General features: G+C 41.8%; 1 protein-coding gene across 1 annotated transcript; it reads right to left on the bottom strand.

Moving 5' to 3' along the window:
• Positions 1 to 1,970: 1,970 nt before the first annotated feature.
• On the bottom strand, positions 1,971 to 15,280 carry ARRDC4 (arrestin domain containing 4). Its single transcript, XM_019637836.1, has 8 exons — positions 14,839 to 15,280; positions 10,476 to 10,542; positions 10,092 to 10,239; positions 8,070 to 8,172; positions 6,780 to 7,036; positions 6,091 to 6,253; positions 5,381 to 5,535; positions 1,971 to 4,715 (listed from the first exon to the last, which is right to left on the bottom strand). Exons 1-8 carry the CDS (start codon positions 15,206 to 15,208, stop codon positions 4,659 to 4,661), a joined length of 1,320 nt encoding a protein of 439 aa, XP_019493381.1. The 5' UTR covers positions 15,209 to 15,280; the 3' UTR covers positions 1,971 to 4,658.
• Between the last annotated feature and the right edge of the window lie 2,879 nt (positions 15,281 to 18,159).

Here is an 18,159-nt window from a genome sequence, read left to right as displayed (position 1 = left end):
ACTTTCATCACAGGTGTACCTTGCTCATTTATAATGCAGTAGCTTGCTATTTAAAGGAAGAATACTTCAAGTACTTTGGCAGGCTAAAAATGAGCCCCTAAAAGCTTATGTAAACCTACATTTATCTATTTGCAACATAAAAAGTAGTTCTCAAATTCAAACCCAAAATATTTACAAAGGTATCATGTGCACATACATGTTACACAGTTTCTTTGCAAGTTGCAAAACGAAATTTTAGACAATAGTCAGTTTGTTTCTTTTTAAATGTCTCAGTTGAAACATAAAAGCACAAACTATGGACACAACAACTTGCCTGGACCTTAGGGTGTTATACTGAGTGAAAATAGAAATACAAAAGGTACACACCAAATGACCCCTTTTATCTATAATAGCGTTCTCCAAACGATAAGATAACTGTAGGAGAACAGATGGATCAGGGGTTAGGGAAGGGGAGGGTGTGGCTACACTGGGGCCACTGCAGGGAGTTTCTTGGGGATGGAGCATCGTTATCTCCATTGTGGTAGGCATGCTGTGAACCTAGGCATGTGGTAACATGTCACAGGGCTATTCACAAAAAGCATACATACAAACAGTGAGTGCATGCAAAAGCGAGTAGAATCCATGTCATGCCTGAACTCTGGTTAATTGCATGTGTTGTGTCAATGTCAGTTTCCTAATTTTGAAAATGTATTAGTTATATAAGGTGGTACCTTTGGGGGACACTGGGTGATGGATACACAAGATCTCTCTACTGTTCCTGCAGCTTCTCGAGAGTCTATAATTATTACAAAAGATAAAATGAGAAACAAAGCCTTCTGCTGAAGAAAGGTTTAAAGCTACTAATTAAACACACTTAGGAAATAATTTAAAAGCGGTATCCTTTCAGGAGGCAGCACTTTTAGATATAGACACTGAAGACTGTTGGTTTAGCTTATGCTTAGAATCCGGGTCTGTTAGTCTTAAAGCTATGTAATTTAAAGCAGTTATTACTTCCATAACTTCTATTAAAGTTGTAGGATCAGGAAATTTTAGAGTGAGCCAGGGATCTTACAGAGAATGTAGGTCAAACTTCCAGGTTACACCTCTAGGTTTTGGTATCCGCATTTGTAACATGAGGGCTTTGTCCTAGATTCTTTGTAATGTCCTGCCTTGTTCTAAATTTTATAATCCACAACTTTACAACATAAACTACAGACAGTTTAATAGCAATCTTATAAATTTTGCTTCAGTATTTATTGCATGAGACAAATATCTGTTGATTGCAAGTATGGATGCAGATATGTCCTATTTCTCATTTAACACCGTCTCACATATTGTAAACACTTGGAGAGTAAAGTACCTGGCCTAATTTTTACCACTTAGCTAAGGTTGATGATTTTCCAGGATAGAGGGTGTAGGCAGTTTTCTTGAGATGCCATACCATTATATAATCCTTGTATAAAACATGTGACTTTTATCCATTTAGGTATTTATGTAGAAAGGGAGGTTTAATTGACTCGGGTCAGTGCCTTCCAGTCTGGGTCCACTGACTGCCCGCCAGACCTACTCAATCCAGTCCTGAGGGGACTCTGGCCAAATAGGAAAGCTCAGGAAGCTTTTAAAAGTGCCCACTGCCATTTGGGAACAAATGCAGATAATGCTCTCTCAACGACCGATATAGCTTAAGCGTATTTACTCATCTCAACTGCTTTTCTTCTTGGCATGCTAAAAACTGATTATCTTGGGGAAACTGAGCCCAATATAAAAACAGCCTCAGACATCCCAGGGCCGTGTCTGGCCTTGCGACAGCATACATGTACAAAAGGATATTCTCAGCAGTAACATTTTGTTTTGTGGTATTGATTTCCCTTCAGTCTATAACAATTTAAGTCATAGTATTATAAAAAACAAAACAAAGGCAAAACCAAACGAGCAACTTACAGCGTCAGTGTAATCATTTTATTAACAAAAGGAACCCATAGGGTTCAAACAAGAGTACAAAATGCAATCTGTATTTTTTCCCAGTGGGTTAAATGGTTACATTTTTAATAATAAAAATAAAAAGGTTTCCATAGTTAACTTATAAAAAACATAACCCCTGCCTATTGAGTTTCTTACTGTGCAAAACAAAAACAAAAAGTAAAGTTCAGCCCACAGAAGGGTTTTGTGTGCCCAAACCTGTATATTTTCAACTTCAAAATTTTTGCATCAAAAAGAAAAATTCTAAGGCCATGGTTTCTTTCTTTGAAAACTAAACAAGAGGGCGATATCTGAGCAAATACAGCAGCTAAATTTTAACCTTCATTTCCAAGTATTGTCTGTTCCAATGTAGGATTTTCTACATTCATGAAATAATTTCTTGATTATAAAAAGAAGTATGCAGTTTCAACCCACTGGTTAAGGTCAGATATACTGATATCAATTCAATAAGGCAAATCATACTATTTAGCTCTTCTCCTAAGTGCTACATCATCAGCTTTCCTTCAGTTTTGTGGGCACACGTCATGATTTCTCTAATAAAGGTGACAACACAATCCCGGTAAAGGATGCTAGTAAGTAGTTGCTTTTCTACCTGAAGCCAAATAATTAGACTTTCCTTTCTTCATACTGTTTCATTTCTTCCCTCTGTTTTAGTATCATGGAGATGGACAAAGTTTCAACAAAGCATGTAAACTGCAACTGAGAAGTCAACAAATGGTGGAAGATGATCTTTTTTGAAGTAAAAATAAAACTGTTTCAACAGTTAAGTACACATATCAGTTTAAAAAAGGCACGCACAAAAAAAAAACCAAGGCAGCATAAGAAAACAAAGCAGGGAGTAAAGTTTTGTGACAACTTTGGTACCAGGATTGTTGGTATAACAGTTTCGCGTTGTGATTTTAAACAGTGGCTTATGCTGAAAGAAATGCCTGCGATGCTTACATGATTACAGAGACCTGTCCAGACAGGTGAAAAGCGCACATTTACCTAGCGTTTGTAGAAAAATCCCTGATTGAGTGGCCAACTATTTTTTAAATACAAAATTTAACCTCAGAAGAATTTTTTTTTCCATTTCTCACGAAATATACCGATTGAAAGAAAACTTAATTGTTCATTGTTCTGTTGAATAAAATATTCTGCATGGAAGCACCAGGGTTTCTAGATCAATCCCTTAGGACATGGAGGAAACCAAAGGCCTTGTCTGGTCCAAAATCTCCATCATGGGGATTCCTGCCTCCCTTCTCCGAGCATCCAGAAATGCTTTCAGCTCACAAAGCCAACAGATTATAGGAAAAGCAAGTGAAACTGTGACGGTGAATAGGAGGGGGAACCGTGAAAACACTCCTCAGACTTAGCAGCAACACAATCTTGTTGGTCGGAATATCCTGAGGCTAAATGATAACAAAATATTGCACCAAAACAATAAACAAAATCACAGTTTAAATATAATTACTAAAGAATTGGATTGACAAAGGACAAGGCAGTGACTGCCATCAGTAGACTTAAGTCTCCTGATAGGAATGAAGTTCATGCCTTTTTTTAAAAATGGCATTTAAAGAATGTTTTTTCTTTGATTTTGTATTTACTTTCAACTACCCTTTAGTATACATACATTAACTTCCAAAGAATGCTAATCACATAGGTGTTTCCCTTGGTTCAGCATCTGATGGAGTGATGGGGAGATGAGCTACTACTGCAAAGTAGCAGACACTTCAGAGACTTAGGAGCCTGAGGTTAAAACAAATCTGATCACCCACTAGAGGTAGGTTAGGAAAAGGCCTTTTTTAATGTTTCCTGTGTATTTATCAGGGCATCCTGAGGATGCAAACTCCTCCCCCTCCCCATCTTTTTCTAATATGCTCTTAGGTAAATAAGACATGAGGAATATAAAAATGTATCCTGTTAAAGCACTTTTAGAGGGTAAAAGCACTTTTAGGGGGTAAATTTGTATCCTGTTAAAGCACTTTTAGGGGGTAAAAGCACAGCCTTCAACTAAGTGTCTTTCCATGTTGAAATCCACCTTTCCCCTTTGAACTGACAAGCCTTTCAAGGGACTCTTTCTTGGTTTCATAACACTGTGCCACTAGTTCATAAATTACATTTTAAAGTACCATCGGAAGAGTGAAAATGGAGTCACTGCATTAGGACCCCATAAGACTGTGGTCTCAGGAAAGAATTCTTTCAAGGACCACAGTCTTAGGGCACAAGGGACAGACCGTGAAGACCCTGGCACCGAGTGTCTTGCATGTGCTCAGATAGGACTCTTCCTGCTCATGCATGGCCTTGTGCCACTACCTTCTCCAAAACCATCTCCTCCCAGTGAGTCCGGAGCTTAGGACCCCTCTGTTCTACTCGGAGAAACCTTTTCAAAGGCATACTCACACAGTGTCCCCACTGGTGACACAGACTCCTTTCTCCCGGTCAGTGCAGGCAGCCCTCACTTACTCTGTCACCTTCAGGACTTCTGTTGCATTCTGTGACTTCTCACATCTTCATCCCATTATTTAAGGGGACATACGGCCATAGCACAGACTGTGCAGCAGTCCCATCGGCCCACTGGAAAGTTCATGTGTTAAATTCTTGGTGCTGACGTTCACTTACATTCTTAAGTGAATCTTCCGTCCCTTTTCCCCAGAAGGCAGGGGGGAAACAGCCAACATTCTAACTGGGTGAGGGTCACAGTGATTTCTGAACTATGTTCAGAGAATGAAGGAGACAGTCTGGCTCTCCTCTACGTCAGTGGGATGTGGATCAACCTGAAAAGGAGAGCAGACCACGATCACCCTGTAGCATCCTTTAAAATGCTTCTAGTACCTATTCCTAATTCTATCGCGGCTATAGATTCTAGTACCTATCCCTAATTCTATGGCGGCTATAGATTCTAGTATCTATTCCTAATTATATGGCGGCTACAGATTCTAGTATCTATTTCTAGTTATATGGCGGTTATAGATTATAGTACCAATCCCTAATTATATGGCAGCTATAGATTCTAGTACCTATCCCTAATTATATGGCGGCTATAGATTCTAGTATCTATTCCTAATTATATGGTGGGTACAGATTCTAGTATCTATTTCTAGTTATATGGCGGTTATAGATTCTAGTACCTATTCCCAATTATATGGCAGTTATAAGCCAAGTTGCTCCGAGCCTGAGATTATTACTAATTCCCCGTAAGGCCGCTTCAGTTCTCAGTATTCCACAGCCACATTTAACACCTTAAAGGTAACCCCTGGTCCGCTATAGCCCACTATAGACCACAAGGAAAATACTACAAAGGTGGTAGATGAAGCAGTGAGAATCTACCATCCCGTAAAGAAACTGTTCTGTATGTATCCCCTAGTAACTAGGAATTCACAACAGACACTTACAAAGGGTCATTTACAAAGAGCACAAAGTCTGCTTTTGTTTTGTTTACCTCTGAATAAAGAGGTGGGGGCTGGAACCGGAATTCCTGAATGCAGGCAAACATAGGGCAGCATGCTTCTCCCTCAGAGCTGGGGGGCTGAGGGTAAGTGGGGACGTGTCTGGAGAATTCTTCCTCTGACACAACGTCTGCATAATTGGGCGGAGCTGAAACAAAAATGGAGTTGGATCTAAGAAATCCATGCAAGATCTAATTAGAGTAATCTCTTCTGAACTCTTACATAAACAAGACAACTATCTAAATTTGAATATAAAACAATGGTATTTCCCCCTCTAATCAGCAAGTTTTTGTGCCCATTACAACAAAAACATATATAATATTCTGCTTCTATTAAACCAGCATTGATTATATTCTCCCTTTTGAGATGTGTGTTATAGTCTAGGTTAAAAAAAATCATTGAAATGTGGCTACAGAAAAGACATAACACTGTATTTTAATTCTATTTTTTATTGTTGCACTAATATAAATCAGAAACGTAGATTTTATTCCTGGGTCTGGCCTCTGTAGCTTTGTATCCTGGATAAGCTAAACTCTCAAAGTCCCTTCCAAAAATAATGTTTTATGATTTTCAGAAATAGGAAGGGTAAGGATAGTGGCAGTGGCAGTATTAAATGGTATTTGAGCACTTCCTATCATGACTGCCCTGTGGTAGGTACTTTCTGTGTAAAGCGTCATCCTGAAAGAACCTCAGCACAGTTTACCTTCAGGCTGTTCCGGCAGGGTCAGTGTCAGCCAGCTCATATCCATGCTGAACTGGCTGGCGACGCTGGCATTCCTGCTGCCAATACCATTGTATGGAATTGTGCCAATCACTAAGGGCAGCTCCAGCATCAATTTTTTAGCACCAGGAATGTGAATATATACCTATTATAAGAGAGAGAGAGAGAGAGAGAGAGAAAGGGAAACACAAAAAAGTTAAACCTGATAGTAAATAGGGCTACTTAATTTATTTTCTCATAGAAACAAATGCCTTTGTCACCTGCCACCACCCCCAATACAACTGTACATTGTCCTGACCAAATAAAATGAAGACCAAACAAAGGGCATGCACAATATAGTGAGCGCTCTGTGACGGGGAACCATGGCCTTGACATAGTTCATTGTTACTGAGCCCGGCATACGTAACGACGACAGAAAATTAAGTACATGTTCTCAACACAACAAGCACCCTTCATGCACCTTCATTCTTTTGTGTTATGTAATTAAATCCTGTAGGGGCATAGTTTTCGATTAAAAACAAAGGCCAGTTTTCATAGATTCCACAATTTGTTATAATGCTGCTGACCTAAAAAACCCATTTTTGGGTATTAAATGTACATATTCACAGTTACATGCTATCAGTTATTGCTCTATTCTACATACTTTGAATTTTAGAAAGAGCTCAGCTTACAGCTAAGGAATAGTCGACTCTGATGATGCAGCAGTCTAGGATGGACGGGGTGACAGGCGGGATTTTTAGCATCTTCCCGTTCCAGGAGTCCGTGCTCCCAGAGGCGATGTGGTTCCCTCGCACGTGGGCGACCATGTGCCGCACGGTCTTGGTCTTCCCACTGGCCAAGTATGTCTGGGTTTGGAAAATAGCAGCTTTGGGAACAATCAGACGAGAGGAACAATTCTCTATTTCTGCATAGATTGGAATAGCTTCTCCTAAAAAGAAAATGAAAAAAACCTTTAGAAACTTTTCAGAAAGTTCTCATCACAGTGGACTAGAGCTGTGATCAATTAAAGCTGGCATGTTTGCAACATAACTTGAGCAAACTGGGAAGCCCTGATGGAAAACTTATATTGTACATCTGAGTTGGAGAAATGAAAAGTCACGGCAGGCTGTGGTAGATGTTGTTTTCTAATTATTGCATTATTCACTTTTCCAGCGTAACAATATTAGGTTACCAGTTTTACAGATATATAAATGACCAGTATCTTTAAAAATTAAGATAAGACATACAAATCAATGATTAACTGCCATGTTAAGTACAAAAGACCACTAGCAAACTCAGCAATGCCCATCCAATTAAAAATCTGCCCAACAGGAGAACTAAGCCTTCACTTTTAAAACAGATGGCAAGGCACAAATAAAACACTGGCTGGAGGAGGTGAGTTTTACATTCACTTGCACATCTGCCATCATACCATTCCCTATTCATTCTTAACAAGCCAGAACCCTTGCATGGGGGCCAAACCCACCGTACGGGGTTGGGCCCTTCACTGGTAGTCTGACTATTAAGTTGTAACACCACTTACAATCAGTGGTGGTAGTCTGACACCAGTCTGACCATTAAGAGAGCCAGGATCTGGCCCCATCTGTTTGCATTCCCAGCATGAGGCAGGATGCCTGACTCTGTTCTGGTAGTCCAGCAGCCCTTCTCTATGTACCACTGCTCTGGGACTCTTTGGCAACATTAAAATAAGATGCTGGCCTTTCCCCACTTTTCTAGTTTTAGTCTTTGTTACTAAAGTAACAGGATTACCAGGAATACCAGGAGTCTTACTGGACCCTACTAATCTGTTCAGAAATATGTACATACCAATTATTTATATTAAAGCCAGAAAATTTTATTATTCATGTTTTCAAATAGCATATACTTCATAAATTACACAACACATTATTTTAAAAAATCACTTAACGTTAGCTCATAAAATTAATAAATCTTGCATTTGAACTTTTAAACATCTTGCTTACCATTGCAATAGCCCTTTCTTTCAATTTTGGCACTCAGTGAGACTGGACCAGAAGTGAAAAACGAGCAGCCAACCATTTTCTCTTCAGTTTTCAATACAGGGGTCTTGAAAATTTCAAATAATACAATGACTTTAATGAAACAAGTCTAGGAAATTCACAAAACTTAAAATTATCTTATTTGTCATTAAGTAGCTGTAAATACTTGTAACTGTCTTCCAAAAAAACAAATCAAGCTTTCTTAGCCTCATATGACATATTAGGTAAAAGACTTAGTGAGACACAAAGCATTCAGAGTCATTCCCCTTTTAGGAAAACTAAGGTGAATTTTCAGATTCCAGCTAGGGTGATTCCATCCTATTTTACCCTGTATGTAGTCTTTATGCTTCTGGGAAATGATTTACCATCCCTTAAAAAAAAGCAATCAAAAACTGCCTAGTACCTATTAACATGACCTACTTTTGTAAAGACTTTATGTGTACATCAGGTAAAAGGAGAAATGATATAAAAATCAATAATAAGAATGTTCTGTGTGTTTTGGCATTTAAAATGTGGAATGAGCAAACAGCCTTTCTCCTTACTTCAAAATGCATTATTAGGCAGAAATTTCAAGTGTCCTTAACTTAGAATGGTTTTGGGGTTTTGTGTAATGACAGCAAAACACCCAGTGTAATAATGGATCCAAAAGATTATTGAACTCACCACCCACTTTCTATTCTTTGGCATCAAAAGAAACGATACAAGATTTAAAATGCTGTTTACAAGATGCACAAACCACAATGTCATTGTCAAACTCAAAGTTACAATATTTCTTTCTTTATAGAAAGAATAGTAAAGGATAAATAGTATCCCTTTTTTTGGCAAAAAATACAATCTCTTCAAATCATTTGCCACAATGTCCCCATAAATAGTTTAGAAATAGGTGACCTCCCAATTCTAAGTAGTTTTTAAAACTACAACACACTTAGATTTGTCAATTTACAAAAAAGGTGTTAAGTGGGTGGTAAGTTAGCGATAAACCAGGTCAGCTGGACGTGGGTTATTTTATGATTTGGGCCACAAGGGACCATGCAAAGAGGGCATATTTGTAATATTTTCACAATCTAAAGGTGGACATTAGAGTAAATTCTATTTCATGCGAGAATAGAGTTACACAAATTTTAACTGCTAGCTTTTCCCCTTATCTTTAAAAGCATTCGCTAGAAAAAGAAACCTGCAATATTAAAAACACATCTTTGTAACATCAGTATCACGATGGAAAATTTAAATTATCCCTGTATTTTCTGTGAAGTAAAAAAAAAAAAAATCATTCATATTTAAATGAAGAACCATTAGGTCCCAGTAGCTATCATGAAAAGTACAAGGTATAATTTTATATTATTTTGATAATACGGGTTTAGATAAAAGAATCTCGCTCATTAGCTCCCATCTTGCCTGTTCTGTTGTTACTTGTAGCCCAATCTTTCTTATCAGGCTGCAGTATTTCTGGTGATTATGAGAAGTTCAATGCTTTAATGTGGCCAAATGTGTCATAAGGAAATGATAAGTGAAAAGGCCCCCACGGCAGCTGCATGCACTTGCTTAATGTTAGAAAATGACATGGAAGGATCCATAGCATAATGGCCTGGGCTTCAATAACAGGCTGAGCGTGATTAATACTCTTCCATAATTACTGCTCCTCAACCTGCTATTACTGGAGAGTTTCGAATGCCACAGCCCTGTGAATGCGGCTGCTCTGGTAAAAGGAGCTACCCTCTGTGTGTGCATTATTATTATTAAGCCTTATTAATTCATTTCAAGCCTGTATAACTTTTTGGCAAAAGCAACCCTGAACAACAGGGCCATAATCAATAGTATTAACACAGACGATTTATAATTTGCTCAACCTAGAATCACATGTTTAGAGCGAATGCCTATGGGTTACAAGATTGTAACAGAAAGTGACAGAACAGATGAGCACTACACTGGCTAAATGTAGATGCCACTGTTGAAGGGAAGGAGGAAGACAGGAAGGAAGGAACTTACTAATAATGCTGGTGTGTTGACATCCATGGGCCGTATCACCTGGATTTCCCTCTTGACACTCTGATCAGACGCTTTGGGTCGTTCCAAAACCGCCCGCACACAGTACTGAATGCTTCCGTATTTCCCGGTGAATGAGGTTACCAAAGGTCTGACATAGCCAAAGAAATGAATGTGTAAGTTTATATTTCAGTCAAACAAAACCAGCAAAGCTCATTAACATATTGGTTCTGGTTAAAAGAAAGGAGTGTGAGCAGGGTAGGTCTGTTCAGGGCCCATTCAGGATGAGTGTGCACACCTGAGGGTCTGAAGGTACCTGGTACCCATCCATGTGGATGGCTATGTGGCAGGAAAGAAAATCTCCACAATCTTAGTACTTTCACTTACTCAGATGGAAGTTGAAAGCTAAATGGAAATTCGTGTTTTCCAGGCTGTAATAAGAGGATGCCTTCACCTAAAAAAGAGAATACACTGTATTTTAACTCAGGCTAGCATTAGATCAACAAGTTTCACCACCAAAATCAGATTTTCTTAAAAAGATGTTTTCCTGGCTATAATATCTAGTATACTCCAAAGAGTTCATTAAACTGAGATTTAGAGAATTAAAATTTGAATCAGTTTGTACCAAGTTTAATCAGTTTCAAATTATATATGACCGTCTATCTTTAAATAGACACTTATGCAAGTAATTACCATAAAATATCAGAGCCCAGAGCTCCCATATACATATGTGTACACACACATATATATATACATATACACATGTGTATATATACATATGTGTGACACACACACAAACACGTGTTTACCCCCTCTCTTACACTAGCATGAGCATACTAACATTAGTATACTATCATACTAACATGAGAGACCAATATGAAATTGGACCTAAAACTAATTTAGCAAAAAAAAAAAAAAAATCAATGGAACTATTTATTTTGGGTATACCACAAAAATCAGACTATTCCTTGGGCAGAGACGGGAAAGGAGGTGAAAAATTTACTTCGAATATCATGAATATTGAGAAGAATACTAAACAGCCAAACCATCAGGACAAATCATTAAACAAGATTTATACTCAGGCCTACAGATCCCTGGGGTATCTTGGTGGTTAACTTGGGGCACAGACTGGCTTTGCCAAGCACGGCCATGACCCTGTGCCCTGCCCTGGGTCAGCCAGCCCCATTTTATTTCACGCAGAGGCTTACCCTCAATGGTGAGAAGGCTGAGACACAAGGGGAGGATGCACCGTGCAAGGCCAGGGGCACTGCTGAGCTCTGATGAATGCACAGAGAGAAGCTGTGTCATTCAGATCCAAAGCCAGCTGTCAGTGTCGGTTGGGTGGCTGTCTTTATAAGAGATACTTATAAACTCCCCCTTCAGTTTATGCTCATAGATTCAAGTTTAGAACTAAATTCCTTCAAGGGTGGGATGATTAGGACCAAGAAAGGGCAGCGAGACTGAGAACTTGCTCTGAGATTTGCCTGGTCACTTGATACTAAAATAAAGATTTCTGCTGTATCCATTCATTTAAAAAATTTAAAAGGCAGATTTACTAGTGAGATTGGATATTTTTTCCTTTAAGTACTAGAGTTCTAAGACCTTAAATAACTCAGTGAACATTTTAACCTTGTACTTTTAGAAAACAGGAACACCTTATTGCCCTATTGTGTCTTTGAATCTATCCCAATTTTTAGTATGTAATATATTGGGGGAAAATAAACAAAGTATTTGCCATTAAGGTCATTCAAATAGAACTACTGCACAGGTAGGTGACTTGGAGGCAAGGTGAGTAAGTCACAGTGGTATGAGACCACATTAAATGATAGTGATGACAGTGATGACAGTGTTGGAGCGAGTCCCTGGGGCTCAGGTGTGCCCAGGAACTGCCCTGTGAGCCTCAGCAGTGTCTCAGCAGTGTCACAGCAGTGTCACAGCGGCACTAGAAGGCTGGGAAGCCACTCCCCTTTATAACTAGCAAAGGAGAGACCCAAAGAGACCCCAGTGCTGCTGTTCCTGAGAGCTGGGCTAAAGTCCTAATTTGTAATCATTAGGTTATTCACTATGACAATTAAAGTACCCTAAAATGTTTAAAATTGCGGGTTTCATTTGAGGTCAAAATTTATAGTGCTTAGATGTCAGGCACTGTGGATATAAAGATGAATAACTTCAGTCCTTAAACAGACCCGTGGGAGGAAAGGATGCTAGACACTTGTACAGGTAAAAACCATACAGTGCTGGATGGAGCCCGTGGAGCTGGGGACTGGCACTTTGAGGACAATGCCCACAGTGGATTTCAGTCAGGGTTGGCATGGAGATGAGTGGGAAGGGGTTTAGATGAAGAGAACAGCATGAGGCAGGGCAATATAGACATGTGTGGGGAATAGAGTGGCCCAGGATACTGGAGGAGGATAAGAGAGGGATGAAGTTACCTCTTCATAGAGAAAACAAATCAATATAGTGAACATTTAAAATGAGACTTTCAATCACCTCAAAACACAAATAGGAAAGAAACCTGAGGAAGTTGTTAAGTGTGGGTTATAGTATTTGGAATCAAATCTTTGTGTTTTCTTGCTCTTTCTCATTTATGCATTTAGAATTAAAATGGTTCCCAAGCTGAATCATTGGCCTTTTCCTTATGCCCTGAGGACGGCCATGTCACACGATGTTTCCTTGGCTAGTGGCCTTACAGCCAGAGCTTATAACTCAGGCGCCTGTGAGCTGTGGGAGCTTGAAGACCATTACAGAGTTAGAGACGTGGGCTCAGGAAGGATGAGGGACTCAAACAAGGCGATGCTGCTGGTGGGTGACCAAAAACTGAAGGTCTGTCTTGTCTTTCTACTACAATTCCTCAATGAAAGTATGAAGAAAATCATGACAGCAAATAGTTGGATTAGATTAACACCACCAAGAATTACCTGGAGAGATATTTTGAAAATAGATCCCATAGCCACACTTCCTGAAAATATACAAATTCTAACCATGTCTTCAGGTGATTGAAACTCAGCTAGGTTTTGGAATTCAATGACCCTTAGAATCCATGACTGTGTAAAGTTGCTAGCTTCTTCCAAGCTACAGATACTGGGAGTGATCTCTTTTTTCTCTATGAAACCAACTAAAACGGACTGTGATTTTTAAGTAAAACATAATTTTTACCAATATTTGTTATGACACATTCTAAAACAAGCTAAAGATACTCAAGTTGTCTATGTTTAGACATTCCATTCCATCAGAATGAAAAAAACAAACAAAAAACAAGCTCTGAATCACTATTTGTTAACCCAGAGTTTACCAAAGCCATTTTTTCCTTTTTTTTTTCTTTCTAAGCATGTCTAACTGCCATTCTTATATCTCTTTACTCAGTAGTTATGGGCCCAGAGAGAGTCCAAAGTCCTGGACAAAAACCAATTTAGCTCTCTCTTCCATGGCCCTTTACTCCAGTCAGCCATCTTGAAACTGTTGTCTGTGATGCTGTGGGAGGCACGTGTGAGCTGACTGATCCTGGAAACCATATTGATGAAAGGGCACAAAGGCAGGTGACAACTGTCACCTAACACACGGCACATTAATACAACAGAGAGCTTCAGTTCCAAATGCGTTTTTCCTCACTACAGTTTTTGGGATCACTCGATTCTCAGATACCTTGAGGATGTAACTGTGGACAGTTTACTTCTCCACAGGACAAGGCAAAACTGCACATTCTCTTGATTTGTATAAGACACAGCAAGGGTTAAACATAGACATACTGCATTTTACTCCTGTGTGTGTGTGTGTGGCGGGGGGGGGGGTCAGTACATTATCTTATTTTATAGATAAGAGCTGAAGCTGATGAGGCAGAAAGGTAAAATAGCTTCTACCAACTGAAGGAAGACTCAGTGTTCTTGGTAATTTTATGACTAATGGAAATCAGTATTTGCCCTTAATATTAATGGAAGAGCCCAGTAGTGAGTTCCCACATTGGGACTTCTGGAAAAGCCTACACTATTAACTGGACTTCACATGAGTGGGCAGAAAGCATAATCTTTCTTCCAGAAACTCTTACCATGCCCAGAACCCACTCTCTCTGAAGGCCTATGGGGGGGGGGGGGGCGGGGGCGGGGAGCGATGAAGAGGAAGCAAAGGATAAAGACAAAGATTATACAGATAGATGCAGAACTCTTAAGTTAACCCGTTCCTCAGAAGAGGGAAAGCAAGTATGATGGTCCAGAAACACTGCCTTTGAACTCCCACCTCTCAGGAATACCTTCCCTATTCCCAAGATTGACGTTTTGCTAATTCCTTATTAACCAAGAACGGGTGTCTAGATCCAGGATGGGACGGGGAGGCCCATAAACTCTGGGCGCCGTGGCATGGGACCTCATAGACTCGGGTTCTGTCCTCCATTCCTCAGGCTGAAAAGGACAGGACCTAGATCTTAGATGTTTCATTCCTGGCTGCTTATCATAGGTTTCCACGACAACGGCTCATTCCCAGAGGAAGGTCCTTGGGTGCTTGGGCGCCAGGTAGAGATACGCACCCACCGCACACTATCTCCCAGGTGTTGTGAGGTGGAGAGGAGGGGGCACAGGTATTGCGATCTGCGCATCACTGGCCACCAAACTAGCACAGGCCACCCCAAGGGGGGACCTCACTCCCAGAAGCCCGCCCCCGCACACCTGGCAGGTGGGCATCTGCCGGCGTGCCCCCTCCCAGGCCCTCCCTGGAGCTGCCCGCGGCCCGGAGGGGACTCCACGGTCCTCGCTGCGCTCACCGGCCGGGGGCTCGCGCAGCCTCAGGCGCACGTTCAGGTACTCCACCTCCGAGGCGGAGGCCGGGGCTGCGGTGCCAGCGCTCGGGCCCCAAGCAGCTGTGGCGCGGCCGTGGGCCTCCAGGCGCAGCGCGCGCAGGGCCACCGGCTCGGCCGCCTCCAGCAGCACGTGCCCCGCCACTGTCTCGCCGCTCGAGTAGCAGCCTTTGCTCTCATCCTCGAACACCAGACCCAGGCTCTTCACGCGACCCTCGGAGCCCATGGCTGCCGCGGACCCCGCCTCGCCGCCCATCCCGCTGGGCGACTCGGCTACGCCAAAGAGGTCGGCAGCAGCCCGGAGCCGGGGGCGCGAGCAGAGCGATGCCACTGTCATTGGCTCCAGCCGCACAGGAAGGGCTCTGGGTCGCAGCGGCCGCTGTGCTTTACCCCGAGGAGCCCTGGCATGCCGGTGGGGCCTGTCGCTTTAACAAACAACGCTGGGACTGGAAAGGGGCCGGGACAGCACATCCCCAGCGCGCCCATTGGCCGGTGGGGAGTCCCGCCTGGTGCTGATTGGTTGTAAATGGCCACCGAGTCATTTTATTGGCGCCTTCACGCACCGGCTGGCTCAGGTAGGCAGTGCGTGATCAGACCGTGGTGACCTATCGGGAGGCGCAGGTGAGCACGTGCACAGGTCGCTTATTGGTTGGGGGAAGGCACAGTCCTGGAGCACTGGCCAATAGTGATGTGGTGCGCCCATGTGGACAGATAGAGGGAAACAGTATCTGGGAGGGAGGGGGCGGAACCGGGAATCCCCGGCTTGTCACCGTTCCCATGGGTACCAACGGGGGCGGGGTTTCTGGCGGCGTGGGGATTGTTTGCAGGAGTCATTGAGTTTATACTAGAACATGAAGTTGTTGCCTAACTGGCTGTGTTTATGATTACATCTGAAATACTCTAGAGGAAATAGATGCCCTGGAAAGTGGAACTCAGCAATACTTCCTTAGGAGATTTGGGGGCCGGCCGCCTCGGAACGTTAATGGGCAAAAGTTGGCATCTGCTAACCTCCAGGTCCCTGCGTCCTGGTTCTCTGGAGTTTCAGAATTCTCAGCCTAAGAAAGAGCTTCAGACAGGAACAATTAAGGCTGTGGTTCTTCTCAACAAGCCTCCACCCATCGGGAGTTCTCCACCTGGCCTCACAGCCTCCCTAAGATGGGGATGGCTAGACCGGTCGTTCTTTACTGTTTGTAAATAAGGCCATGTCATGAATCAGGTCTGTTCCAAACAACACCAGCCACCCAAGTTTCTGCTCCACCCAAGTTTCTGAATCTGATACCTGATTCAGTATTGTAGTCCAGGAAAATTTCCAGTTGTTTTGATGACTTGTCCACGCCCGTGGCCCTTTTGTCTGCCCTTGGTTTCATTTTCTCCTTTACTCTTCAGTTCCTTCTCCATTCCTTCTAGCCTACCTGCCACTACCTGGCCATCATTTTCTAGCCCTTTTAAATTCTTCCTTTATAAAAATTCCAAGTTTGTGACCTATCACGGATTGATTAATCTCATACTGAGATGTAAAATCTTTCCTGATGTAGCTATTTCTTTTCTTTTTTTAAGGATCCCAAACTCAAGGTTCCTCTACTGCCCTCTTTGCGTTTAGATTATTAATGTGGAATTTTAAATAAGGCTTTACAAGTCCAAAGTTTCCTTATCACCTCTTAAAGTGGAAAAGGCCACAAATGCAGCTCTGCATAAAGTTCAGAAATCGCTATTACTCTCCAACCACTTTATCTAAAACACCCCCCAACATGCTCTTACTCTGCCCCTTTTCTTTATAACCCAAGTGGACCTTATATACTTTTGAAACACAGAGCCTGTTCTCATCATGTTGTTCCCTGTAGTCCCTAACACAGAGCTTAGCAATAAGTTTACAATAAGTGCGCCATAAATGTTTGTTGATGGAATGAATGACTCCTAAGTAGTATGATTGGGTCTGCAGTAAATGAGCAGTATTCTGCCTTTCACTGTACTATACTTCATCCTCTCTAGGCAGATGTTCCTCTGCCTCTTCCCTTCAAATTTAAGTGGCTTGGAAAGGGGGAAGGAAAATGGCCCTGACAATGGCCAAAAGGCGGAATTGCATGGATGTCATTCTGTGCTAAGAAAGACCAGACAGCCTCTTTGCTCATTTGTCAGTTAGTAATACTTCAACTACAGCTAGCAGAATGCATGACCAATGTGGCTTAAACAATAAGTACATTTTTTGTTTACTTAACAAGAAGCCCAGTAGCCCCACTGTCAGGGATGGTCCATCGGACTTCTGTTATCTTTCTCCTCCGCCATACTCAGCTTCCTTTCTGTTGGCAGGGGTTACCACAGCTCTAAGTATTTCACAGCAGAATTCAAAAACTAAAGCAAGGGAGTCCACATTCACCAAAAGAAAGGGGAGATTTTTAAGGAATCTCCTCCTTTCTCCTCTCCAAAAGAATATATGTTTCCTAGGTACCCCCAACAGACTTCCTACATGTTGTTTTGACCCAAAATGAGTCACGTGTACACTAGTAGGTCATTAAGTGGCAAAAGGAAATGAGACTTTTACAGTTCACTCAGACCAATGATTCTCCTACGGGCTGAACAAAATCAGGGCTCTGTCAGCAGGGAAGAGGGACAAATGACTGTTGAGTAGTCACCCTAGGACCATTTCACATGCTTCCTTGGGTCTGGGTACATTCACTATAGAGTAGAGCTGCCCTTAAAAAAAAAGGTCATTTATACAAACAACAGCTATTCTGCAACTAGATGGAAGGTAATTTACATGGTGATTCACCTCATTCACAGATAAATCTCAGGGTGCGGAGGCTGTTGGCCTCTAGCATCAGCTCCAGAGCTGCACACTGCTGAGTGGGGCTTACTGCATGACATTCAGAGGCGTAATGAGCGCAGGCCTCTTCCTTGGGAAGGCCGAGGGCAGTGAAAAAGGCAGGAGCTCTCGTTCCTAGGTTCAGACCTTACATCAAGCACTGGCTGGGTAAAACTGAGTAAGGGACTATGCTCTCTAGGTCACAGATGTGAATGCCTTCCTTGCTGTGTATCTGTCATTTTAAATGGAATATTCCATGAAGATGCCTGGTGTATGATATGGGCCCAGTGAATGGCGGTCCTTATTGATAAGATGATGGTGGTGGAGATGGACTTGGAGGCTCACAGGCCTGGTTTTGAGCCCTGCCTCTGCCACTTCTTGATGGCATGACCACAGACAAGCTGTTTGAATTCCATGAACCTCAATTTCCTCCAGTCAGTCCCTTCATAATTCAGGGATTCCATGAGAACATGTATGCATTAGTTACT

The sequence above is a fragment of the Hipposideros armiger genome, unplaced genomic scaffold (assembly GCF_001890085.2).
Source record: "Hipposideros armiger isolate ML-2016 unplaced genomic scaffold, ASM189008v1 scaffold_35, whole genome shotgun sequence".
Classification (NCBI taxonomy): domain Eukaryota; kingdom Metazoa; phylum Chordata; class Mammalia; order Chiroptera; family Hipposideridae; genus Hipposideros; species Hipposideros armiger.
Note: the sequence above shows the minus strand (reverse complement) of the source record. Positions and strands in the feature narration are given on the sequence as shown.